Source organism: Notamacropus eugenii, chromosome 2, assembly GCF_028372415.1.
Source record: "Notamacropus eugenii isolate mMacEug1 chromosome 2, mMacEug1.pri_v2, whole genome shotgun sequence".
Classification (NCBI taxonomy): domain Eukaryota; kingdom Metazoa; phylum Chordata; class Mammalia; order Diprotodontia; family Macropodidae; genus Notamacropus; species Notamacropus eugenii.
The window spans coordinates 350,172,124-350,199,433 of NC_092873.1; the positions used below are offsets into that span (position 1 = coordinate 350,172,124).

Here is a 27,310-nt window from a genome sequence, read left to right on the forward strand (position 1 = left end):
AGAGATTCCACATCTCCCCCCCTCCTCACCCCAGCTTCTGCCAATCAGGAAAGCCTCGGAGTCAGCTGAGCCCTACCATTGGCTAGCCCCTTGGAGGGGCTCCTAGGGTCCCTCCTTCTCCAGGCTTAGTACCTTCAGGCAGGGAGGGTGGCAGACAGCAGCAGCAACAGCAGCACTCAGGACTGGGGGGGGCAGGGAACAGGAGGGGGCCGGGCAGCTATGGCGGGCAGCCCGGGCAGCGGTGCCTCCTTGGAGGGGATATCCCTGGGCTCTTCGGAGGAAGCAGAGCTCCGGAGGGAAGGTAGGGGAGGAAGAGGTGGGATTGGGACTGGAGGGAGTGTTACCAGATGAGGCCATCCAGAGCAGCCACGAGGGGGGTTGGGGGCAGATGGCACCCTTCTCCTGCCCAGTCTTCTTGGGTCAGAGGTTGGTGAAGGTGGCATCTGCTGTGTGTGTGAGTAAGGGGCATGGGGACTTATTTAAAGAGGGAAGCCAGAGAGGTAATTCTCTATCAGCTCTTCTGTCTGAGACCCCCCATCCAATCTAATCCAACCCAAGAAGCATTTAAGAACCTACTAGGTGCAGGATGTTGTGCTAGAACTGGGGATAAAAAGACAGAATGGAAACCAGCCTATGCCATTAGTAAAAATTCATCATGGGCTGAATACACCTACCTTCACTCTCTTGAAAAGGTGTGACCACTCCACTGTTGTATGTACCACGGGTTGGTCAGATTCATGCAGGCACCTGGAAAGGAAGGCTGTTAAACCAGGGAGGAGAAGGAATGGAGGCATGGAGAGATGGCAGGTGAGAACCAGGCTACTCCACCCAGGGGCCGCTGGCAGAGTGAGTGGTGAGGCAGTTCACACCTGCTCCTTCCTTAGCTCCACAGAATCTTTCATAGTATTTCAGAGCTGAAGAATCTAGTCCTACCCCTTCCTTATACTGAGGGGCAAAATTAGGTCTAGGGAAGGGACTAGTGATCTGTTTACACTATAGCTAATAAGTGGCAGAGATAAGGCTCAAGCCCAGGTCCCATCGGCTTCCCTCTGCTATCTGTCCTGGGATGTGGCATGGTGGTGCTTGTGAATACACAGAATGAGAGAGACCTGGAGGTGGATGTGGAGACTTGAGCTGCATCAGGTCCACAAGCCCTAAAAGATTAGGGAAAGGAGCTGGATGAGGAAGGCATTTCTAAGGAAAATGAGGCAGGGAGGAGAGAGAAAGGGAAAAGAGGAAAGTGGGGGAAGGGAGGCCCCCTGCTGCCATTCTGATCAAGTCACCCACTGACTCTGTGCCTTATCCCCCACAGTCCCTCCCTAAAGGCGGGGAGCAGTGACAGGAGTAGGCAGGAGATGCCAGGGGCTGTCTCCACGCTCATCCCCTTGGGTGCTGGTGCAGATACTGGTATGGGTGGCATGGTGGGGCTGGGTAATGATACCCCCTGTCCATCTTTGCTCCCCACTGGGTACACCCAACTTTCCTCCTTCTTCCTCATTCTGAACGTCACTTCTTTCCTATGCCCAGTCAACATACACTCAACTCATACCTCAGGGACCACGGTGGGCACTGGCTGCCACAGCTCTGGTATTCCAGTTGTCCTCACGCATATCGTCATGTCCCTAGTCATGACTAGGCCATGGCTGAGACTCGGAAGTGCATCTCCCCATCACTTAGACAAGTATATTCTTCAGTCCCCACACCAGCTGCGGTGCTTTCTGGCCTCTGTCCACAAACACTTAGAGCCACATGCAGCCATGGGCTTCAACGTGTCTGGACATCCTGGTCCCCAGCAAGTGCCCAGGGTTTCACATGGTCACAATATCGCTGCTGTTGGTATCTGTGGGGTTTGGAGGAAGGTGAGAGGGAAAATGGAATTGGAGTCATCGCTTTGCTTCTGAGCCTCGGTATTGTCATCTGTAAAATGGGAATTTGCATTCAAATCCTCCAATACCTTGTGAGGAAAATGCTTTGTAAGACTCAAAGCACTATATAAGTGGTTATGTGATCGTTATATAGACAGAGGATGCAAGTTATTCAGGTCCTGCTGTCCCCCACATGAGTTCTTCCTTAGCATCAGGACATATCCTGGGGCCCCTGTGGAGCATGGGCTGCTTAGCTGGTCCTCCACTGGAGTTCAGCTGGGAATAGACAGGGGGAGGGAGAGCATGGGGAGCATCCAGCTGACCTTTACTCAGTGGAACCCTGGCAGAGATGCCTGCCAACTCTGCCTTAGTTCCTGGAACCACCTGACTGTAGGCAGAGAATGGATCCTGGAATCTGACACTACTCCCTTCTACCTCCATTTGGACACACCCAGCACAAACACACACACACACACGCACACACACACACACACACACACACACAGAGTTCTGATTGTGTTAGCAGTCTTTCATCTGCTTTACTCAGGGAGGTGGGGGCAGGGAGAGGAAGCTCAGGAAGTTTCCAGTTTTCTCCACTACCCTTTATCCCTGAGATCAGAGAGATCGTCAAGGACCAAGTGCCTGTGTTAGGCACCATCATGCCCCCTAGGTAGCAGGGGTAAGCTCTAAGCTCTGGGGATACAAAGAAGGCTACTGCCTTGGTTGCCTATGCCCCCTCTCCTGGTAGAGGGCTATAGATGTAGGCATCCCCTATTAGCCCTTCTTCTCAGGAAAAAGTTAGCATGCAGTCTGACCCAGTTGCCCTTTCTACCCTCCTGGATTTGCCACCCACCTCTCTTTTGTTCTCCTCCCTCCATCTTCCCACAGCCATGCAGCAAGTCCTTGACAACCTGGGGACCTTTCCCAATGCCACAGGTGCTGCTGAGTTAGACTTGATCTTCCTCCGAGGCATCATGGAAAGTCCAATAGTAAGATCCTTGGCAAAGGTACAGTTCCACAGGGAGGTGGCCATGGGAGTGTGGCACACAAGGTGGGTGGAGGATTGGGGTGGAGAACTCAGTTCTTGTCCTAGGAGACAGGCTTTTGAATGTGCTCTCCTGTGGTCTACAGAAGATCTCCATTTCGAAATCGACACAGGGGGAGAGCTTCAGATGATGTGTGTCTGTACTCATTCATTCGTGTGTGTGTGTGTGTGTGTGTGTGTGTGTGTGTGTGTGTGTGTGTGTGGTGGCAATTGGGATTTAGTGACTTGTCCAGGGTCACATAGTGTTTGTTGTCAGATTTGAACTCAGGTCCTTCTAATTCCAGAACCGGTGCTCCATCCACTGTACCACCTAGCTACCAAGTGTGCACCCATTCTTGAGGCATGAATTTGGGTGATTGTAGGTGGCAATGCACTTCCCCTAGACCTGATTTAGACAATTTTTGTGTGTATCAGTATAATAACTGATAATAATCCTTGTCGTTTTGTGTAATAACCCTTTTTGATATGTGGCTGAGTATGCTTATGTCTATATAAGTTTCTGTGACTTGTATGCTTTTATGTGTCTGTGTTTGAAACCCCTAGAGTCCACCCCAAAGCCACCCCCCCATCCCTACCATATTTGGACCAAATAGTGTCTCTCTCCTGAGAGCTTCAAACTCTCTCAGCCTGTCTCAGAGTTCTGTCTAGGCACAGCTGGTATCAGTTAGGGTGGCATGACTGCAGCTCACCCTAGGATCTGATAGCAGGGAGTCCATCCCCTTCCTGCCTTCTCAGAGACTCCTTGACGAGTCACAGTCCCTGTAAGGGGACCAGACCTCTTTAGTTGCAATGAGGTGGCAAACCCAGAGACTCTTGGATCGTCATCATGCCAGAGAGTTGTATATGAATGGATAAATGTGCAAGCATCTGTGGTCTACAGGTTAGAACATCAATATATTTGGCCAAAAGCCTACAGACCTTTCAGGAACAAAAGCTCCGATACAAGGTAGGCCTCAGGGGAAGCCTTATAAAAAGCAGAGATAGCAAAAATCAGACGCGAGCTGAGTTAGACTACGTTCCCAAGCGTGGAAATGGGTAGCATGGCAGAGTTTATTTCCTATACCTATATAATGGAAGCAACTTGTGAATGAACCTGCCCCACCTTGAATGACTTTTGTTCTGGTTTCTGAAGCAGCTGGTACAGGGAGAGCCTCTGAAAAGGTTCATATGTGTCTGTGCCAAACAGTAAGTGACATGGATTTCCCAGAATTATTCGTGAATACCTGCTGGCTGGAATTACACACCAGGAAACTTTGGGCACAGAGCCAGAGATACAGGGCAAAAAGAAAAGACAATGGGGTGGGGCTGGGGGGCAAGGGGAAACTCTCCAAGCCAGGGGCCTTGCAATGTAGGTTTGCTGGGTGAGAGGAGGCCGATGGCATCTGCCTTGGATCTTGGCAGTGGGCCCGGTCTGGAAATGGATAACTGTGGAGATTTGTCTGAACTTGGAAAAGGTGAGATTGACCAGGGAGAAGCAACTCTCTGTTCTTGGTCGCATTTAATTACCCTATACCATTTGGAGCAATATGGACTTTAATACAGCCGGTCTCAGTCAGGCCATTTTGAGCCAAAACCTAGTCATGAAAATTAATTAGTGCCTGCTTGAAAAGTGACCTGAAAATATGCAGGATCAGGATGAAATGGAAGCACCCCATGGGAGTGATACATGGTCTTACAATTGTGTACCCAGGGTTAGCTGGGCACCCTAGAAGAGCCTGGAATCACAAAGACCAGAGTTCAAATCCAGCCTCAGATACTTATTAGCTGTATGATCCTGGGGAAGTCATTAATCCATTATTTGCCTCAGTTTCCTTATCTGTAAAATAGGGATGAAAATAGCACCTTCTTCCCAACATTGTTGTAAGGATACATAAGATAATGTTTACAAAATTCCCTGCAAACCTGGAAGCACTATACAAATGCTAGCTAGCTATATGCTATAAATGCTATGTGTCCTTTGGAAGATACTTTCATTTTCTTAAAAAAATGAATTATGAATACATATCAGAGAACAAAATAAAATCTAGAAGGAAGCACAGAAAAGTTGAGTTGCTTTGAAAATAATGTATAGGGTTTATTACATGGGTTTTTGGGGAATGGAAATTTATTGTTTATTTTATTAATTATTTATCCGTATTTATTATGTGTTTATTATCTTCTCATATGGTCATCTGTGTAGATGGAACTGATTTTTCCTTTTCTCATTTAAAATGAATAAACATTTTTTTTAAAAGGAAAAAAAATTAATTATGGCCCTGGGAATATAGATTCTATTTGAGGGGAATATGTTTCCCTGTCTTACTATCTCTGCAACCTTGGACAAATCACATAATCTCCCTGCGCCTCAGTTTCCTCATCTGTAAAATGAAGGGTTGAATTAAATGACTTCTGAGTACCTGGAGTCAGGAAGATTTCTCTTCCTGAGTTCAAATCCAGCCTCAGACACTTACTAGGTGTGGCCCTGGGCCAGTCACTTAACCCTGTTTGCATCAGTTTCCTCATCTGTAAAATGAACTGAAAAGGGAAATGGCAAACTACTCCAGTATCTTTGTCAAGAAAACCCTAAATGGGGTCACAGAGAGTCAGATACAACCGAAGTGACAGAACAACAACGCATTTTTTATGTCATAGTCATTTCTAAATATACCCTTCTCTCTTTCCATTTCCTGTGACGAGGATAAACAGTTAAGCCAAACCAACTGAAACAGGGAACCAGTCTGACAGCATTTGCAACATTTCATACCCGTGGTCCTACATATGTCCAGACAAAAGGAGGAGGTGCATTTTATGGTATTTTAGAATTGAAAGAGACCTCAGAGATGATCTAAACCAACCTATGTTCAAAAATATACCTGATAAATACTTAGAGACCTCCAGTTAGGGGGAACCCACCACCTCTCAGCTAGATGTCACAGTGTATAGAGTGCTGGGTCTGGAGCCAGGAAGACCTGAGTTCAAATTCAGCCTCAAATACTTCCTAGCTGTGTGACCCTGGGCAAGTCACTTAATCTTGTTGGCCTCAGTTCCCTCATCTGTAAAATTAACTGGAGAAGGAAGTGGCAAACCACTCCAGGATCTTTGCCAAGAAAACCCCAAATGGGGTCACGAACAGATGAACACTACTGAAATGATGAACAATCACATTACCTCTCAGACGAGCCTGTTGCATTTTTAGATGGATGCCTCTAATTGTCAGACAGTTTTTTTTTACATCAAGCCTAAAATTGGTCCTTTTATAACTTTACCTATGGCTCCCAGGAACAAATAGAACATTTCTATCCCCTTCATATACTTGAACAGTTACCATGTCCCTGCTGGATCTGCTGTTTTCTGAGCTAAATATTCCCAGTTTCTTCAGATGATCCTCAAGTAAAATGGACTAAAGTCCCTTTACCAACCTGGTTACCACTCTCTGCCTACTCTCCAGCTTATCGATTTCCTTCTTAAAATATAGCATGTTGAACTGAACACAGTATTCCATATGTGATCTGACTAGGGCAGAGTATAGATGGTCCTCCTTATCCCTGGAAGCTCTGCTCCTCAATGTGGCCCATGACTGACTTAGTTCTTTTTGTGGTCACATCACACTGATGACTCCTGTTGAACTTGTGGTCCACTAAATCCCCTGGATCTTTTTCAGATGAGTTTTTATCTATCCATGCTTTCCTCCATCCTGTACGACTGAGGTTGATATTTTGGACCCAAGCGTTAGTTTGTTGTTGTTCAGTCATTTCAGTCATGTCCTACTTTTTATGACCCCATTTGGGGTTTTCTTGGCATGAATATTGAAGTGGTTTGCCAATTCCCTTCTCCAGTTCATTTTATAGATGAAGAAACTGAGGCAAACAGAGTTAAGTGACTTGCCCAGGGTCACACAGCTAGTAAGCATCTGAGGTCAGACCCGAACTGAGGAAGAGGAGTCTTCCAGACTCCAGGCCTGGTGCTCTATCTCCTGCACCACTTAGCTGCCCAAATATTAACACTTTATGTTTATTCCAATAGAATTTCATCTTATTAGATTCATCCCAATGGTCTAGCCTGTCAATGTCTTTTTGGATCCTGATGCCATCATCCATGTGTAGAACTGGTTCTCCTAGCTTTTTATGAGCCTACTATCTTTGTCTTCATCATTTCCTCATTTATCCTCTCCTTCCCTGATAACGAGATAGTGGATAGTCATATAGTATATCGAGACCTGGCCTCAGAACCATGCAGACCTGTCCCATCTCTTTTACGTAGAAGTTGTGTGACCCCCTGGTCAGGTCAGTTAACCTCTTAGGGCTCTAATAATAATCATAATAGCCAGCTGTTATATTGCCCTTTTAGGTCTGTACAGTCCTGTGTCTATTATTTTCTTTCTTCTTTGCTAGGCATTTGGGGTTAGGTGACTTACCCAGGGTCACACAGCAGGTAAGTGTCAAGTGTCTATGTACAGATTTGATCTCAGGTCCTCTTGATTCCAGAGCCAGTGCTCTATCCACTGTGCCACCTAGCTTCCCCTTCTATAATTTTCTCTCATTTGATACAGAACCCTATGATATAAAATGTACCCCCATTTTACAGATGAGGAAACTGAGACCCCGACAAGTTAAGTGACTTGCCCAGGGTCATACAGCTAGTAAGTATCTGAGGTGGGATTGAAAATCAGGTCTTTCTGGTTCTGAGGCCAGGTCTCTATCCCCTCTTTCACCAATATATTCTGAGTAACTCTCAGACTACAAGTTACAGAGAAGGTGGCCACCATATTGGGAGTAGGAATTACCTGGGGTTCTCTATACTAATAAAATAGCAGGTCCATTCCCTATCTATTCTTTGGTGGTATAGTTAATTCCTCATACAGGTTTTGAGCACTTAGAAAGATATCACCCTAGGAGGTAGAGAGTGGGTACCCACTGTAATAAAGATCTCCATTTACAGACATGAAAACTGAGTTAAGAGGGGGTGAGTTAATCCACTTTGGTCATGTGCTAACGCTAATGAGTCTAAGTCAGGTAGAGAATCTGGGCTTTCTGAATCTTTCTTAATGCTTAAAAAAAATAATCACTCTATGATTCCTCACAGATCAGAGCTGCCAGGGTATGAGGGAGCAAAAATAAACTTTAACAAAAAAGGAAAGGAAGAAAGGAAAGAACCCATTTAATAAGGTTTCCAGACTTGCCTTCTAGGCAGTCTTCCAGTCATATGGCTCTGTACCATAGAGAATTCTGACAGATGCTTTGTTACAGAAGAGTTTTAGTTATACTTCCTAGCTGGGTGACCCTGGACAAGTCACTTAACCCTGTTTGTCTCAATTTCCTCATCTGTAAAATGAGCTGGAGAAAGAAATGGCAAACCAATAACTCTGTGACCCTGGGTAAGTCACTTAACCCTGTTTGCTTCATTTTCCTCATCTTTAAAATGAGCTGGAGAAAGAAACAGCAAAAAACCATTCCAGTATCTTTGCCAAGGAAATCTCAAATGAGGTCACGAAGAGGTGGACACAGCTAAAAAATAGTAATAGCAGTTGAGGAAACAAGGCAGTAAAGTTAAGTGACTTTCCCAGACTCACATAGGTAATAAGTATCTAAGGCCATTTTGGAATTCTAGTCTTCCCTACTCCAGGACCAGTACTCTAGCCACTGCACCACCTAGCTGCCTCTAGATTAGATGAAATAATAGTGTTGGTCCAAATAATGGAGTCCTACACTGTGATCACCTGAAGAATGACCCCTTCTAACCTGCTTGTTCCAGGGTGGAGATGCTATTGGGTTTTCCCCAGTCCCCTGGCTTGTTCAACAGGGGCTTATTTGAGAGGGAGTGTGATGTAATGGGTATGGCAGCTGTGGTGGCAACTGGGAATCTGATGCTTTTGGGGGGAATCCAGGTGAGCATACGCAAATCTCTTATATTTTCTTAGCCTCAATTTCCTCATCTGTAGAATGGAGATAAAAATACCTGTAGTACCTTCAAAGGTTCTTGTGAACCTCAGTTTTGCTCACAGACGTGCTAGAGCACTTTAGAGACCAGAGAGCCCTACATAAATGTCAGCTGTGATTTCTACTATCCCAGACTAGACAAGGGAGAATCAGAAATAATCTAGTGCTTGATAAACCTGAAAATGCAAAGTACTAAGAAAAGAAGACCCTAATTGATTTAAAAAAAAATTGCTGGGAAAATGGAAAGCAATCTGGCAGGAATTAGGCTTAGACCAACATATTATACAATTTTCCACAATAAATTCAAAATAGTTGAGATGCCTGGAATAGGGAAGGGAGAGAGGTATGGTTTATAAAATTTTAAGACTTCTACATGGATGGCCAAAACTTCATGACAGTAACTCGTAGACAAAGAACTACTTTGGAATTGAATGGACCATTAGATTCTCCTTGTCTTGATTTGGGTGTCAGCTAAAAAAAGAAATTGCTAGTCAGGGTGAGAGGAAAGGGTGAGTGTGCATATGTGAGTTTGTGTAGGTGACTGCGTGTGGGTATATGAACGTGTAAGTATGTGCGTAGGGGTAGGTGGGCTCTGCCAACCAGACTGTTAATTGGTGCTATGTGACTGGTGGGGGTGTTCCAATTGCCAAGTGAGAGATGCCAAGGAGGGGATCTCTCTAAGGGCGTTTAATTTCATGAGGGGCCTCTGGTGGGGTGGGAGTGGAAAACCAAGGCTCTCCCTCTCCTCCTCCCTCCCACCAGGCCCATGAACGCCTGGAAGAGACCAAACTAGAGGCTGTTCGGGACAATAACTTGGAGCTGGTACAGGAGATCCTTCAGGACCTGGCTGAGCTGGCCGAGCAGAGCAGCACAGCTGCTGAACTTGCCCATATTCTCCAGGAGCCACACTTCCAGGTGGGGGGCCCCAGGTTGAAACAGGAGTGTGGGTGGGCAAAGGGACATTCTAGAAGAATTTTAGGATGAACCTCAAGGCTTTTCCATGACATGAACCCCTTACACTGGCAAATCACTTTCTGTGCCAAAGAGTTTCAGCATATCTCCTCTAGCTGTGCTTGGCATAGGAGCAGGTGGAAGGTTGGTGCTGAGGGTAGGGAATGGAGCCCTGGCTGAGGGATTGGGCTGAGAAAGTGGTTGGATCTGGTTGAGTGAAGGAAGTTTCCAGGTGGGAAGGACAGGGGGACCTGGGAAGGGAAGTTTGATAGACTTTGATGTTTGGATAGAGATCTGATGATAGAATCAGCTCCGATGGAGGTGATCTGGTCAGGGTCTTGAAAGGGCCCCAGGGGGTCTGGTAGGACTCTAAAGGAAAGGAATTGGATGGAGGAGAGAAGGTTGGGGGAAGAGAGACCTGGGAGAGAGGTATGGGGAGGATGAGTAATGAGGGGGTTGCTAGGGACTGATGGGAGGCCGCTGGGGCAGGGGAAAGCTGGGCACTGCTGTTTCTTGACTGCTCTGTTTCACTAGTCCCTCCTGGAGACACATGACTCTGTGGCATCGAAGAGCTATGAGACACCACCTCCCAGCCCTGGCCTGGACCCCATGTTCAACAACCAGCCTGTCCCTCCAGATGCTGTGCGAATGGTGGGCATCCGAAAGACCGCAGGAGAGCACCTGGTGAGGACGCTGGGGTAGGAGGTAAAGGAAATAGGGTGAAGGGCCATCAGGGAGAGCAGGGGGCACTAGGGAGGGCATGCCCATGCCCTGCCTGGGTGACACTGCAGAGCAGACCAAATGAGGGAATGTGAAGGACTTTGGGAAAGTTGGGAGAGGTAGAGATAGTTGAGACAGGGCTGGTGAGGGAAGCGGGGGTCACCAGTGAGGAGTGGCTAACCATAGCTACAAGGAAGAAAATGCAGAAATTCCAGCACCTGGGAACACATGTATGCTCAGGGTCTTTAACCAGCAAGTAAAGAGAGGCAGGACGAGACAGCTGCGGTATAATGGAAAGAGGACCGGGCTTGGGTCCCAGTCCTGCCTCTGACGATGCCCAGTCGTGGGGTTACAAACAAGGCATTTCATCTTTCCCAGCCTCAGTTTTCCCATTTGTAAAAGGGGACAATAGCACCTGCAGTCATCTAGCAAACACTGATTCAGCACCTACTATGGGTCAGGCACTGGGGACACACTCCACATAGATGAAAATAAAACCCTCCCTTCCTCCAGGAGTTTGCATCCTTTAGTGGGAGAGAGAAGGGGGGCATATGAGTAGACATAAAATAGTTATATGGAATGTGACTATGGGGGTGGGGATACCCCGCAGCTTTGGGGATCCCAGGGCCTCATTGAGGAGGTGGCCCAGTCTGAGCTGAGTTTTGAGGAGTAAAGGAGATCATTTAAAATGCCGACAAATCTCAAAGGGCTTCATAAGCTCCATTATTTATTATTGTTACTATGAGTTATTATGATTATTTTCCACTTCTAGTTAGTGCTGCCTTATGAATTGCTTCATCCAGGCTAATCAGTAGGAGGAGGGAATAAGGGAAGGGGGAGGGGTGGTGTTCTCAACCTTGGCTTCTGGGCCAGGGGGCTGGTGAGAGGGGAGGAGGGAGAGGAGGGGAGGGAGAGGAGCTGTCTGAAGAAGCCCTGCTGGGGGAGCTGAGGGCCTAGGCTTCTGAGAATTGAGCAGGAGGTGGGAGTCAGCGGTGGCAGTGGCAGGTTCTGGAGAGAAGGCTAGGACATTGAAGCTTGGGGGGAGCACAGAGTCAAACCTATCCCTTAACCTGCCCACCTCCTCTCACTGCTTTGTCCAGGGCGTGACGTTTCGAGTAGAGGGTGGGGAGCTGGTGATTGCCCGTATTCTGCACGGGGGCATGGTGGCTCAGCAGGGCCTGCTGCACGTGGGTGATGTCATCAAGGAGGTGAATGGGCAGCCTGTGGGCAGTGACCCCCGGGGGCTGCAGGAATTACTCCGGAGCGCCAGTGGTAGCGTCATCCTCAAGATCCTGCCCAGTTACCAGGAGCCCCACCTGCCTCGACAGGTGGGCATCCGGTTGGCACCTGTGCCCACCTCCCTCTCTCCCTCCCTGGACCCTGCTCCCTTTTCCTTTACACCTGATTACCCCCCACATTGTTGTCTGAAGTCAGACAAGAGTCTGTGTGGTGTATACCCATGCAGCAAATGGGGGGAGACGGGGATCCCTGCATGGAGCCGATGCATGTAACACGTGGGTATTCATACTTGCACAGATACGTAGGGGGTATGCAGAGTCAAAGGTGATGCAGAGGAAAGAATGCTGGATTTGGAGTTAGGAGAGGCCTGGGTTCCAAACCCTCCTCTGACCCAGAGCTTCCTGGCTCTGTGGCCACAGCCAGTCATCCTCTCTGAGTCTTAATTTCCTCATATGTAAAATGGAGGTAATTCAAACAGTACTTACTTCACAAGGCTGTTGTAGGACATCAACTGAGATCATGAATGTAAAGCACTTTGCCAACCTTAAATTGGTATAAAAATGCCAATTATCTTCTACAAAATTGTATTTAAGTGTGTCCACCCATCTGCATGAATGTGCATCTTTGTACTACATATGTACGTTCTTGTACATGCTTGTATATCCACATGGCAGTACATCCTTGTAAGGCATGCATGCCCTTGTACATTTGTCACACCCTTGTATATGTGCTTCCTTATACATATGTGTGTCCTTATATGTGTGCATCCTTGTATATATATGTGTATGTATCTTTTTATATGTGTGCATCCTAGTGTATATATGTCCTTATATGTGTAGCCTTATATATAATATGTGTACACACATATGTACACACATGTATATATGGGTGTCCTTATATGTGTGCATCCTTGTGTATATATGTCCTTATATGTGTGTATCCTTGTATATATGTGTGTGTCTTTATATATGTGTATCCTTATATATATGTATGTGTGTGTCTTTATATGTGTGCATCCTTGTGTATATATATATGTCCTTATATGTGTGTATCCTTGTATATATGTGTGGGTATCTTTATATGTGTGCATCCATGTATATATGTGTATGTGTCTTTTTATATGTGTGCATCCTTGTGTATGTGTATGTATCCTTGTATATATGTGTGTGTATGTCTTTACATGTGTACATACTTGTATATAGATGTGTGTGTCCTTATATGTGTTCATCCTTGTGTATATATATATGTGTGTGTGTGTCCCCTTATATGCGTGTGTCCTTATATGTGTGCATCCTTATGTATATATGTCCTTATATGTATGTATCCTTGTATATATGTGTGTGTCTTTATATGTGTGTATCCTTGTATATATGTGTGTCCTTCTATGTGTGCATCCTTGTACATATATGTTTCCTTATACATGTGTGGGCCCTAGTATGTGTGTGCATCCCTGTATATATGTGTGCACACTTACATACACACATTGCACATTTGTTTGGTCATTTCAGTGATGTCCCACTCTTCATGACCCCATTTAAGATTTTCTTGTCAAAGATACTGGGGTGCCATTTCCTTTTTCAACTCATTTTACAGATCAGAAAACTGAGGCAAAGAAGGTGAAGTGACTTGCCCAGGGTCACACAGCTACTAAGTGTCTGAAGTCAGATTTTGAACTCAGGAAGAGAAGTCTCCCTGACTCTGGGCCAGGCACTCTATCCACTGTGCCACCTAGCTGCCTTCTGTATATTTGTAGACACATGTATTTCCTTGTACATGTATGTTTATATGTGTGGCATGTATGCATATAAGCCTGTGTGGAATGTTTCTCCTTCTGGCATTAAGCATATGCAGCCTCCCATTCAGTTGAACCTCCCCAGGCCTGGCTGTTTCCTAGGAGCCTATGAGGTTTTTAGCATCTAGAAAGTGCTTTGTCACAACCCAAGTCCAGTGTGCAGGAGAGGGAGGAGAACGAGGGACCTGTCTTGGCATGGGCATCGCCCCCTCCTTCTCTCCCTAGAGTGTCTAGAGGGAGACAAGGAAGAATGATAACCGTACCCATAAATGGGAGGGACAAAGACAGGACTGATCCACCGCCCTTTGTTCTGGGCAGTGAAAGGAGCCTGGCAGTGGATGGCAGGACAAGCAGAGACAGTGACGTCCCTCCTTAAAGGGGCAAAGGCTGATGTATATGAGTGTGACTGTTTGTGTGTACTCTCATCCCCCCACTGCCTTCCCCTTGGGACTTCAGAGGCTGCGGGATGGCACCTTACACCTGGGTATCCATGAGGTAGGGGGAAGGGCACCAATCTTTTCCCTACCATTTGGCTCCTAGATGCCCTTATTGATGCCATGCCTAGCACAGCCTTTGATTTATATGTGCTTCTTCCCCTCTACCCCCCTACCCTTACCCCAGGTGTTTGTCAAATGCCACTTTGACTATGAGCCAGCCCGGGATAGCTTGATCCCCTGCAAGGAGGCTGGCTTGCGCTTTTGTGCTGGGGACCTGCTCCAGATTGTTAACCAGGATGATGCTAACTGGTGGCAAGTGAGTAAACCCAGGACCCTGTTCATGCCAGAGCTTGTCACCCCATGGAAGCCAGACCCTGTGCCCCAGGGATGCCTTGAAAACCTCCTCCCCCCCTCAGCCCTCTCTGGTCCACCTTAATCCAGTTGACCAAGTGGGGTGGTACAACTTGTGGGAAAGGAAGAAGCATGAACATGTCTTGATACCCTGAGGGAGGGTATTAGAAGTTGGCTAGATGGGAGGAAAAATGAAGGGGTAGGGGAGATAGCAAAGTTCTTAAGCCCGGTGGGCATGGGTGGGTGTTTCAGGCATGCCATGTAGAGGGGGGCAGTGCTGGGCTTATCCCTAGCCAGCTGCTGGAGGAGAAACGGAAGGCCTTCGTCAAGAGGGACCTGGAGATGACACCAACCTCTGGTAAGCAGTTTTGGGGTAAGACTTGCCATCTTTGGGGGGTGATAAGACCACTTCTGGGTTTACTCATCTCTCCTCTCCCCATTGTCAGGTGCCCTATGTGGCAGCATTTCAGGCAAGAAGAAGAAGAGAATGATGTATCTCACTACGAAGAATGCGGGTAGGTGCCCTCATGCCTGGCCACTGCCCACCTTTTCCTGTCCCTTACCCTCAGCGTTTTCTCCCTTGGTGCTGCATGGAAACTGTATACCTTAGTGTTAGACGACATTTGCCTTACCCTGGGGCACTAACCTTAGTTCTCCTTCCTGGCCACTTCCTACTGCCAGACACATTCCTGCTGGGCCTCTCGATGCCACCCATGGGCATTGCATCCCTCTCCCTGAATGTTCCTCTGTGACTCTGCCCACTTCCACCCTATTGTACCCACATTGGCCTGATGGATGGTACGCTTGCCTCTGTGCTCACAGAGTTCGATCGGCATGAACTTTTGATCTATGAGGAAGTGGCCCGGATGCCCCCTTTCCGCCGGAAAACCCTGGTGCTGATTGGTGCACAGGGTGTGGGGCGACGTAGCCTCAAGAACAAGCTCATCATGTGGGACCAAGACCGCTACGGCACCACCGTGCCCTGTGAGTTGGCCCTGGGGTTGGCTCTGTACCCCGAGAGGGCACCAGGCTGAATACTAGGTTCAGTTATCAGTCCCAGGGGGCACTGGTTTATCTTTGTTTCTTCCTCAGCACCTAGATCAGTATCTTGTCTAGAGAAGGTGTGGGAAGAGGCAGTGTGGGAGAGCAGGACCTGAAGTCAGGAACACAGGTTCAAATCTCACCTTGGACACTGGCTGTGTGACCCTGGGCAACTCACTTAACCTTTTGGGGGCTTCAGTTTCTTCACCTGTAAAATGAAGGGGTAGGTCTTCATTGTCTAAAGTTCCTTCTAACTCTAATTCTCTGATCTTATGAAATGTTTATTGAATTAGAGTGGACGCAGCCTTGAGGCCACATATGGCCTTTTAGGTCCTCAGGTGTAGCCTTTTGACTGAGTCCAAGTTTTACAAAACAAATCCTTTTTTTAGAGGGATTTATTTTGTGAAGTTTGAATTCAGTCAAAAGGCTGCACTTGAGGACCTAGAGGACCACATGTTGCCTCAAGGCCGCAGGCTCCCCACCCCTGGATGGAGTGTTGGGCTTTAGAGTCAGGAAGACTCATCTTCCTCAGTTCAAATCTGAACTGAGATACTTACTATCTGTGTGACCCTGGTAAGTCACGTAACCCATTTTGCCTCAGTTTCCTCATATGTAAAATGAGTTGGAGAAGGAAATGGCAAACTACTCTGGTATCTTTGCCAAAAAAAACCCAAAGGGAATAACAGTCAGATATGACTGAAAAACAACAGCAAACTGTGTTTGAGGAATCTAAATCAGTCTAATCTAACTAGCACTTAGGGCCAGTCTAGGCACACCTCCTTCAGGGTCCTGAATAACCCTACTTAGAGCATGGAACCATGGAGGGAAAGTAAATGTGGAGGAACAAAGGAGAGAAGGCAGGGGCAGCCGGAGCAGCTGAGAGGGAGGAAGGGAGACATTCATGTGGATTTATGGTCACATTGATTAATGTATGGAAATTGAGGTAGTCCATTAGTGGCAGTAGGGTGGTGCAGTAGATAGAGCTGGGCCTGGAGTCTGGAAGAACTAAGTTTAAATCTGTCCTGAGACATTTTTTGTCTGTATGACCCTGGGCAAGTTACTTAACCACTATCTGTTTCAGTTTTCCCACCTAGCCCACAGGGTAAAATCAGAGAGTACTGGTAAAGTGATTAAAAAAAAGTTACAGCATTACGTAAATATATAATGTATATATTTATATCACACACACACAGAATATGTAATGTATTATGTAGAAAAATGTGTATATGACACACTGAATTTTTATTTATAATTTTTATATTTATATATAAAAATCTATTTATGTATTTATAATTATATATAATATACATTTTCTGAGTCATTTTTCAGTTGTTTCTGATTCTTCATGACCGCATTTAGGGTTTTCTTAGCAAAGATACTGGAGTGGTTTGTCATGTCCTTCTCCAGCTCATTTTACAGATGAGGAAACTGAGGCAATCAGGGTGAAGTGACTTGCTCAGGGTCACACAGCTAGTAAATGTCTGAGGTCAGATTTGAACCCAGGAAGAGGAGTCTTCCTGACTCCAGGCCTAGCACTGAGACACCAAGTTGCACATAATAATTATATATAAGGCAAACGATAGTATTTATATAGGCTATGTCACATGTAACATATTGTGCATTTACACATAATATGTAGTGTATATTTATATGGAATTTATATATAAGCATTAATATCATCATCATCATCATCTTCATCATCATCGTCATCATCGTCGTCATCGTCATCATCATCCTAGCAAGGCCTGGGGTCATATACACCTGGGACTGAATGCCTACATGTTGTCTGTGTGACCAAGGGTCAATCGCTTCCCCTCCCTGGGCCTCAGTTTGCTCACCTGTAAAATGACAGAATTAGGATTCATGATCTGCAAGGTCCCTTCTAGCCCTAAATCCTAGGAGGCTATGAAATGCTGTCATTTTTATTGCTGTTCTGCCTGATTGTTTGGTGAGTGAGCACCCTCTTCCGGTGAACATGGGGCACTGCACTTTCAGGTTGGGGACTGCCTCCCACCAATAATCAGGGGTGAGGAACCTGTGGTGTTGAGGCTGCAGGTTCCCCACCCCAGAGTGATACATTGAAATGTAACCTTCTTAGCTCCCCCCCCTCTCAATAATAATAGCTTGAGTTCATATATCACTTTAAGATTTGCAAAGTACTTTAAAAAACATCTCACTTTGTCTCTACAACCACCCTGGGGGATAGGTGCTATTATTATCACCATTTTATAGATATGGAAACTGAGGCAGGTGGCAGTTAAGTGACTTGCCAAGGTCACATAACTAGGAAGTGTGAGACTAGATGTGAACTCAAATTTTCCTCATTCCAGGCTCAGTGCTCTATCCACTGGGTTACTCAAGGAACTAGTGTTCTACTACAATCTCCAATCAGAGTGGACCTCAGAGATCACCTAGTCTCTGTGTGTTTCTACATCTCCAGAGACAGGGAAAACTTTCCACTTGGGGGCAGCTTTACTCTTTAGGAAGTTTTTTTTTTCTGCTCTTGACCCAAATCTATCCCCTTTATAACTTCTACCCTTGGACTCTTCTGAAGGCAAGCAGACTATTTGCTTTTGCTTTCACCTCTTCCCTAAGTCTTCCCTCGTTCAAATTAAACACCTCCACTTCTTTTAACCAGCAGTCTTCTCATCATCCAGATTCGATGGTCTTTGAGCTGTCTTCCAACTCCAATTCTATGAAATGCTAATTGAATTGAATCGGACACAGTATCTAAGAGATTGAATTCAATCCAGTATTTCTTCTCCCTTTACCCCACCCCCAAGGTAATCAGGGTTAAGGGACTTGCCCAGGGTCACACAGCTAGTAAGTATCTAAGACTGAATTTGAACTCAGATCCTCCTGACTCCAGGGTTGATGCTCTATCCACTGTGCCACCTAGCTGCCCAAGTTCAGTTCAATCTAACCAGCATTTAGGGGCAGCCTAGGTATTTCTTAGGTGGGAGCAGCTAAGTGGTGCAGTGGATAGTGTCCAGCTTAGAGTGAGAAAAACCTGAGTTTATATCTGGTCTCAGACATTTCCTAAGTTGTGTGACCCTAGATAAGTCACTTCACCCTGTTTGCCTCAGTTTCCTCATCTGTAAAATGAGCTGGAGAAGAAAATGGCAAACCACTCCAGTATCTTTGCCAAGAAAATTTCAAATGGGATCATGAAGAGCTGGAAACAACTGAACAACAGTAGCAAGGTGTTTTTTCCTCTGGTCCTGAGCATCCCTAGTTAGAGTGGAGATCATAGAGGGATTATACTACCAGTGCATGTTGGACCTCCCCATTTTGCAGATGGGGAAACTGAGGCTTAAAGCAGTTAAGTGGCTTGTTTAGGGTCACACAACTAGTAAGTGTCTGAGGCAGGATTGGAACTCAGGTCTTAGGGGATTCCAAGCTCTGCCCCCCATGCACTATGCTATCTAGCTGCCCCAGTGTATGTTCATGCATGTTTCCCACTCTCCTTACCCACCAGACACATCTCGTCGGCCTAAGGACACTGAGCGGGAAGGCCAGGGCTATAGTTTTGTGACACGGGCAGAGATGGAGGCTGACATCCGTGCTGGCCGCTACCTTGAGCATGGGGAATATGAAGGGAACCTATATGGCACTCGAATTGATTCCATTCGAAATGTGCTCAGTGCTGGCAAGGTGTGCGTGTTGGATGTCAATCCACAGGTAAGTCCCGTCTTCCCTGCATTCCAGGCTGGCCACCTCCTTGACTGAGGGCCACATCCCCATCCCCAAAGGGGTCCTTCCTAATCCCAGGCAGCAGCCCTATCCTCAAGGACACTCTCAGTATCATATAATGTCATACTGTCCTCCATAGGGCCTTTTTTCAACCATAGGGAACACCTTATCCCCTGGGGACTTTCTTTAACCCTGCATAACACTACCCTCTCTGGGGACCCTGGGTTTGAATTCCAGCCTGACTACATTCCTACCTCTATAACCTTAGGTAAATAATTTACCACCTTTGAGCCTCAGTTTCCTAATCTGTAAAATAAGGAACTAGGTAACCTCTAAGGTCTTTTCTGTCCTTGAATCTACAATTCTCTGTATAATTGTGTTCAGGGTACAATCTATGACCACCTTCCCCCTTCTATTACCAACCCCAAGTCATCCTTCCCTCCCCCTATCCCCAAACCCTTCCCATGATGCTTTTTCTCTTACTTTTTTTTCCTAATGGATATTCTGAGACACCTACGTCTCTCTTTCCCGGGAGTAAACTTGACTCTGGCATATACTTTTTGGGGGGAGGCAATTGGGGTTAAGTGACTTGCCCAGGGTCACACAGCTAGTAAGTATCTGAGGCTGGATTTGAGCTCAAGTCCTCTTGACTCCAGGGCTGGTGCCACCTAGCTCCTCCTGACTTCATCTACTTTTAATGCTTTCCTTGACCACAGGCAATACCCCATTCTGCAGGGATCTTCTGTAGTCTTATATAGTAATAACACCCTCCACGCATCCCTAGAAACCCTGGGTTTGAACCCCTTGTCTGCTCTCTTTACCAAGGCAGCTGAAGATCCTGTCTCCCAATTCATATTTCATCTTATTTCCTGAAGAGGGAGGTTGCTATAGAGATCCCCCTGGGGTGCAAGATACTATATTGGGGAGGGGAATAAAGATTAAGGAGATAACACTGAATATTCCCCTCTTCCCCCACTTCAGGCAGTGAAGGTGCTAAGAACGGCTGAATTTGTCCCATATGTGGTTTTCATTGAAGCCCCTGACTTTGAGACCCTGCGTGCCATGAACCGGGCTGCCCTGGAGAGCGGGGTGGCCACCAAGCAACTCACGGTGAGGGGGATCTAGAAGGGAAGTGGAAAGATGGGTACAGGGTGGGGAAGAAATAAGTACTAGTATGGGATGGATGGGCTGGCCCCATGGGAGGGGTGTAGGAAGTGCTTGGGGTACAGTGGGAAATAGGGATACAGTGACTAGTGGGGAGGCTGGGCAGCTGGTCAGGGGTGCCCGAGGAAGTATGGGCAGATGTTCATTCTTTTAATCATTCATCAGATATTCATTACACAGCAGCTTTGTCGTCGGCCCAGTGAGGGATGAATTAAACTCCATCCCTGCCTCCTAGGATATACAAAAGCAAATGTAACACAAGATAAGAGATAATTGGAACAACATGATGTAAGAATCCAGAAGAGGGAGAGATTTGCCACTTCATCTAGGCCAGGGGTGGGGAACCTGTAGCCTCAAGGCCACATGTGGCCCTCTAGGACCTCAAGTTCTGCCTTTTGACTGAATCCAGACTTCCCAGAACATATCCACTTAATACAAAGATTTCTTCTGTAAAACTTAGACTCAGTCAAAAGGCCACACCTGAGGACCTAGAAGGCCTCAAGGCCGCAGGTAGGAGACTGGCAAAATCCTCATGGGAGAGGTGGCATTTGAATGAGTCCTTGACAGATAGTCTAGCTTCTGACGGATGGAGATAGAAGGTTAAGGTTGGATCAGAGAACGTGTGAGGCTGAGGAATTTAAAGTTTGTTAGAGAAGCAAGGACAGTTATTGAAAATTCTCATGTAGGGGAGAAACAGGATGACATAGAGCTTTAGAAAGCTTTCTTTGGCATGTGAGTAGAGGATGAATTGGAGACCAGTTAGGAGACAATTGGAGAGGTGAAGGTGATGTGTGAGGAAAGTCTGAACCAAAGGAACGGCTTTGAGAGTGCAGTGGAGGAGGAGTGTTTAATATTGAGGAGATAAAATGAACAAGACTTGGTAATGGAGGCTACTCACATGTTTTGAGCTTGAATAACTTGGAGGATTGCCAGCATTAGGGAAATCAGGAAGAGAATGGGTTAATGGGGTAGGTGATGGATTTAGTTTTGTATATGTTAAATTTGAGGTGTTAGCTGGACAACTGGGTGGAGATGACAAATGACAGTGGAGAGGAATAGGAAGAAAGAGAGGGAAGGAAGAAGCAAGGCAGGAGGGGAGGAAAGAAAGGAAGGAAGGAGGGAAGAAAGGAAAGAAAAGAGGAGAGAAGAAAGGATGGGAAGGAGGGAAAGAGGAAGGAGGGAGGGAAGAAAGAAGGGAAAGAAGGAATTGTAGAAGGAAGGCAGAAACAAGCATTTATTTATTTATCTGCTGTGTTCTAGGCCCTGTGCTAAGCACTTCACAAATACCTCGTTGCATCCTCATGATGACTTTGGGAGATGGTTGCTATTATTACCCCCTGTTATCGTTGAGGAAACTGAAGCAGACAGAGGTTAAGTGCCTTCAGCATCACCAGAAGAAAGGTTAAAATCAGTTCCAAATGCAGAGAGGTTAAGGAGAAAAGGTTATTGGACTGGTTTCTTGGTCCTTTTTTACCTCAGAGAAGCAGTGGCAGATTGGTAAGCACAGAAATCAGTAGTCGGGGGAGTGGGTAATGAATTTGTAAGTGGGGAAGAAGCAAAGGCAATGAGCGGAGATATTTTCTTGAGAAGTTTAGCAGTGAAAGAGGGATTAAAAAAAGGCCCTTTTGAGATATATTCAAGGGATGGGAATATTTTTTTTTCTTCAGACAGAGAGAGCTAAGTGTGTTTGGAGACCCAGGGGAAGAAACCAGTACAGGGGGAGAGACTGAAGATGCGAAGGATGGGGTTAATAAATGAAGCACAGTCTAGTAGGAGATAGGCAGAACTAGGTGCAAGGACACAGGTGGCAGGGTTAGCATTGGCAAGAAGGGGCATTTCTTCCCTTGGGAGAGAAGAGGAGAAGGAAATGGGCGACAATAAAGATGGAGAAGCAGAAAGGAGATGGGGTGGGGAACCTGCGGCCTCGAGGCCACATGTGGCCTTCTAGAGCCTTATGGGCAACCTTTATTCAGTCAAAAGACTGCGCTTAAGGTTCTAGAAGGCCACATGTCGTGTCAAGGCCACAGGTTCCCCACCTCTGGGTCTCTGTAAAGTAGGAGGAACCAAGGCTGTCTCCTGAGAGTGTAGGAGGCAGAGAATTTAAGTGGGACTGAGAACTTGTGGTTAGTGGAAAAGTTTTGGTCCCACCCCTATAGAAAATGCAGTGGAGAGTCAATAAGAGATTAATGAGAATTTTATTGAGCAGAAAGAAGCCCATTTAAGCTAAAGAGCTATGTTGGCCCCTGTCAGCCTGCTTTGGGGTCTTCTAGAAATGCTAGGTATTAGGGTGCATAGAGCTGGGCCTGGAGTTAGGAAGATTCATGAGTTCAAATCTGCCCTCAGACACTTACTAGCAGTGTGACTTACTAGCAAGTCACTTAACCCTGTTTGCCTCAGTTTCCTCATCTGTTAAATGAGCTGGAGAAGGAAATGGCAAAGCTCTCCAGTATCTTTGTCAAGAAAACCCCAAATGGGGCTATAAAGAGTCAGACGAGACTGAAAAATAACTGAACAACAATATATAGAAAGGATGCCAGTTTGGCAGGATCATAGAGTATGTGAAAAGGACCAATGTGTAACCAGCTTGGAAAAAAATAGATTGGAGTCCAGTTGTAAAAAGCCTTAAATGCCACACAGAGGAGTTTCTGTTTGATCCTGGAAAAATAGGGAGCCACTGGACCTTATCATGGGAGAATGACATGGTTAGACCTGTACTTTTGGTAGCTGAATGAAAGACAGATTGGAAGCGTGAGACTTGAGGCAGAGAGAACAATTAGAAGGCTATTACAATGATCCAGATGAGAGGTGATGAGGGCCTGGACTCCGATGGTGTCCGAGTAAGCAGAGAGGAGGCGAATGCAAGAGACATGGGAAGTAGAAGAGACAGTGTGTGGGGTGAGGTAGAGAAAAAGTCTGAGGAAAATGCCAAGGGGTGAAACAGGTGGGGAGGGGCACACAGAGGTAATGAGCTCTGTTTTAGACATGTTGAATTTGAGATGCTAATGGAACACCCAGTTTGAAATGTCCATTAGACACTAGGAGATGTGTGACTGGAGCTCTGTTGAAAGACTGGGGCTCTATCCATCTTTCTATCTATCTATCTATCTATCTATCTATCTATCTATCTATCTATCTATCTACAATCTATCCAGGGAAACAATCTGTTTATCTATCTACCATCTTTCTTTTTATTTATCTTTCCATCTATCATCTATCTATGTATGTATCTATATTCTATCCAGGGAAACTATCTATCAATCTATCCATCTGTCTATCTATCTATAATCTATCCAGGGATACTCTTTCTGTCTCTCTCTCTCTCTCAAGAACCATCTACAAAGAGATGAAATTTAAACCCATAGAACTGATGAGGTCATGAACAGAGAGAGTGTAGAGAGAGAAGAGGTGGTTGGATTTGCTGATTTCCCAGGTTCCTCCATGACCCTTTTGGGACCCAAAGTTGGGCTTCCCCAGATATTGGATGTTGTACATAAGAGTAATGGGAAGCTTCAGGGAGGCTGGTGGGGGGAAGAGGTGCAGGAAATAGTGCTGCTGGGCTGGAGTGCTCAGAATGTGGTAAGGGGGACATCAGGAAGCCCGTTTGCCTTCATCACAGGCCTTGCAGGGGTCACTCTGATCCTCTTCCAAGGCCTGGCTCTCTTCCTCTCCATTCCTAGTCCAAACCAGGAACAACAATAAGAAAATGAGAGAAAATTTTCAAGTTCAACTTGGAAGAGTGGAGGAGGAAAGGAAGGGCAAAGGTGGATGTGATTAAGAGAGAGAGGGAAGGAAGAGAGAGATAGGATTAGGGAGAGGAGCCCTCTCTAGCTAAAGAGTTCCCCCCACACCCTTGATTCTACCCCAGCCTGGTCTCCCAGTCTAGCTGGTCAGTTTGTGTTTTGCCCCCAATCTTCAGGTTCTTTTCTGCTGGAGGCTACAAAGTCTTGGGTCCCCAGGGAGCACTATCAGGTTGAGGGGGACACTTCCTAGGCAGGTGTAAGTGGGCACTCTTGGGGTTCCCTTAAAGCCTGAGAAAGGTGGTTGTGGGCCTAGATGGCATGATAAGGTGAGTCAGTCTGTTAAGGTGTGGGGTTTGTCAGTCAGTCTGTTAAGGTGAGATGGGGTTTGCTTGGCATAGGTTGAATTCATGTGGCAGAAAAAGCTCTGGATTTAGAGCGGGAAGATCTGTGTTTGAATCCATCCTCATACACTTACCTAGCTGTGTGATCTTGATCAAAACCCTTAATTTCCCTGATTCTTCAATTGATTCCTCTGTAAAATAGGATTTTATCATATCATATCAATTATTATAAAACCATAATTCCTTTCACAGGGCTAAAGCTAGCACCTACCTCACAAGGTTCTTGTGAGTCTGAAATGAAATCATGTATGAAAAGTGTTTGAGGGCTATATAAATATGAGTTATGATGCTTATGGTGATGACTTAGTGGGCCTACTTACGAATGCCCCTGCCCTGGAGATCATCTTCCCTCAGCACAGGGAATCAGTGATCACTTTGATTGGCACCATAGAGGGAAGGCCCAGACACTTAGGATCATCAAACCCAGTTGTCCTGGGATTTTCTCTCATAGGTCATTAAAGGGGAATAAGGTGGGGGAGGTTGGGTTCTCCTCCAGGGGAGGGAAGGTGAATGGCAAGGGAGCACCTGACTCAATGGATTCCTTGGGCCTGGGCAGGAGGCAGACTTGAAGAGGACAGTTGAAGAGAGCAGCCGGATCCAGAGAGGGTATGGGCACTACTTTGACCTCACTCTGGTGAACGACAACCTTGAGAGGACCTTCCGAGAGCTTCAGACTGCGATGGAGAAGCTGCGGACAGAACCCCAGTGGGTGCCTGTCAGCTGGGTATACTAACCCTGCCGCCCACCTCTGGCACAGGGATTCACATCCCCATTCCACAATCCTTAGTCACTCAAACCTCATCCTCTTCTAGGAGGTGTCCTTGGACATCTCTTACAGAGATTCCCATGTCCCTTAGCCCAGCTCCCTTGGGGAGCTGTGTCCACTCCTTGGGATAAAATGCCAGGTGGGCAATGAAAGCTAGCAACAGTTCTGCAGAAAACACTGTCAGGGTGAGGTATGGCACCTTTCCCATGCCTGTTAACGATCAGTCTACCTGGTGCCCTCTCTATTCCTCTCTATGGGACCAAACTGTGCTTAGGAGGGTGGGGGAAGGGTAGAAAATCCCCAAGGTACCCATCAGTCCATAAATGAGAAAAGCTGACATTTGGGTGAGCACCAAGGTTCCCTGCCGCCATTTTATTTAGTCAACTTTTCTCCTCAGGGCTAGCATAGATCTACCCATACCCTAGTGCCCTTCCTACTGACTAGTCACGTAATCCTGGGATCCACAGATGGGAGAATTATTATGTCACCATCTAAATGAGCTGGACATTTGGTCCAGACCTGCCTAGGAGCTAGTTCTGCCTGGTGCTACCCCTGAAGCCTGGGTAAGAATGAAACACATGAAGCCAGGGCCCATGGTGGGAAATGGGCACTATCCTCTTTCTGGATAATCCTGGAGAACAGAATGGAACCTATGTTGGGAAAGATTCCCAGGGCTTAACCTCTCTCCCTATCTCCCTTGCCCTCCCCCAAATACACAGCAACTCACTGCCGGAGACTCCCCTACTATATCTTCCAGACCCCTCAGCACTATTCTTCCCCAGCCTCATCTGGGAGGTATTGGGATGGGCAGGAAGACCTTGGCCTTGAGAAAGGAAAGCTAGACCTCCTATATTATTTCTGCTGAATATCTCCATGAACTGGAAAATTGAGAGGGGCTGGTCAGCCTCATGATCTGGGCCCAATATTCCTTTCCATTGCACCAAGGGCTTAACCTCTCCAGGCAATCTGGGCACCTGCCTTATGCAGCTGACAGGGCCTGGTTCTGGGAGTCCTGTCATGAGGGTGGAGGTAGGAGGCCTTGGTGACCTGGAGAGAGTAGGATGGAGAAGGCCAGGTGTGAGTGAAACATGAAAAATAGAGCTTCTTCTGTCCACAGCACACTGATCATATGTGTGTGAGACATATGTGTGGGCCTTTCTTTCAGGGAGGGATGGGTTATTTTGCTCTAGAGAAGAAATTTCAGAGTCTGTAGTAGAATTGGAGTGGGTGGTCCCTATTTCTCCTTTGTATTGTGAAGATCCCTCTCCTTAAATTAGAGAGAAATCCCACATTCCAGAATCTTAGAAATTGTCAGATTTTCAGCTTTTAACCCCCATTTCCATGCCTCATCCTTTAAATATATGAGGGAACACCATGACCCCCTAACTTAGGAGTTTGGAGTAGTACAGAGGCCAACTCTGTAAAATAGAATTCCCCGTTAAGAAGAGAATGCTGTCTTAGAATTTCCAGGGTCATTTCATCTACTCTCCTGCCTTCCCCTAGGATAGCCCTTTCATCTCACAGGAATCAATAGGAAACCTGGAAGGGAGGGAAAAAACCCAAAACTAGCCTCTCCTTGGGGTCTCTGGCCTCATCCCAATCTCCATCTTTACCCTAACTTGAGGGCCTACCTAGTCCTTCTGTGTGTTTAACCTCATCTTTCTTGCTGCAATGTCAACTCAAGCTGACCCCTGAACCACTGTGCCCCACCCTCCCCCACTGTATTGGGGAGGGAGGGATGTCCCTTTCCAGGAGGCCAAGGAAACTAGTGCTTCCTAAGCCCTTCTCAGTGCCCCTTCTTGCTTAGGACCCTGGGAGGGCCAGTGGTTCATTAGCATATTCCTGAGAGGGGAGGAGAAGCATATAAGAGAATTAAGTAAAAAGAGAATAAACAGACTTATTTATTACAAATGGTAGAAATCAATTTATTAATATGTAAATACTGGGTGCATAACATAAGCAAATGAAATGTAGAGGGTCCCTGGCAGCTTTCCTAGCTGTTTTCTTCTCTGCATCTCATTTGCAAAGATCTGCATACACTGTGTCTACATTTTTCCTTTGTTTTTTTCTTTCTTTTTTGCCTTCTAATTTTCTCCCATCATCCTCAGTTGTCTTCTGGTCTAGCCTGCAGAGCCAGTGGGAAGGGGAAGAAGAGATTCCCTATCTCCTGTGGAACTAGTCCTAGTTGTA

General features: G+C 46.4%; 1 protein-coding gene across 8 annotated transcripts in view; it reads left to right on the top strand.

Moving 5' to 3' along the window:
* Nucleotides 1-27,031, top strand: part of MPP2 (MAGUK p55 scaffold protein 2) — a 56,044-nt gene extending 29,013 nt beyond the window's left edge. For 5 of the 8 annotated variants that reach the window (XM_072646078.1, XM_072646080.1, XM_072646079.1 and 2 more), the window contains 11 exons: nt 2,754-2,872; nt 9,588-9,740; nt 10,311-10,460; nt 11,597-11,824; nt 14,149-14,280; nt 14,568-14,673; nt 14,762-14,830; nt 15,138-15,299; nt 18,835-19,037; nt 20,031-20,159; nt 24,911-27,031. In XM_072646078.1, coding sequence (XP_072502179.1) covers nt 2,754-2,872; nt 9,588-9,740; nt 10,311-10,460; nt 11,597-11,824; nt 14,149-14,280; nt 14,568-14,673; nt 14,762-14,830; nt 15,138-15,299; nt 18,835-19,037; nt 20,031-20,159; nt 24,911-25,087 — 1,628 coding nt within the window. In that variant the 3' untranslated portion in view covers nt 25,088-27,031. Of the gene's footprint in view, nt 1-695; nt 808-2,753; nt 2,873-9,587; nt 9,741-10,310; nt 10,461-11,596; nt 11,825-14,148; nt 14,281-14,567; nt 14,674-14,761; nt 14,831-15,137; nt 15,300-18,834; nt 19,038-20,030; nt 20,160-24,910 lie in introns of those variants that run through there. The other 3 variants (XM_072646082.1, XM_072646077.1, XM_072646084.1) reach the window with 3 other exon arrangements.
* Nucleotides 27,032-27,310: the final 279 nt, after the last annotated feature.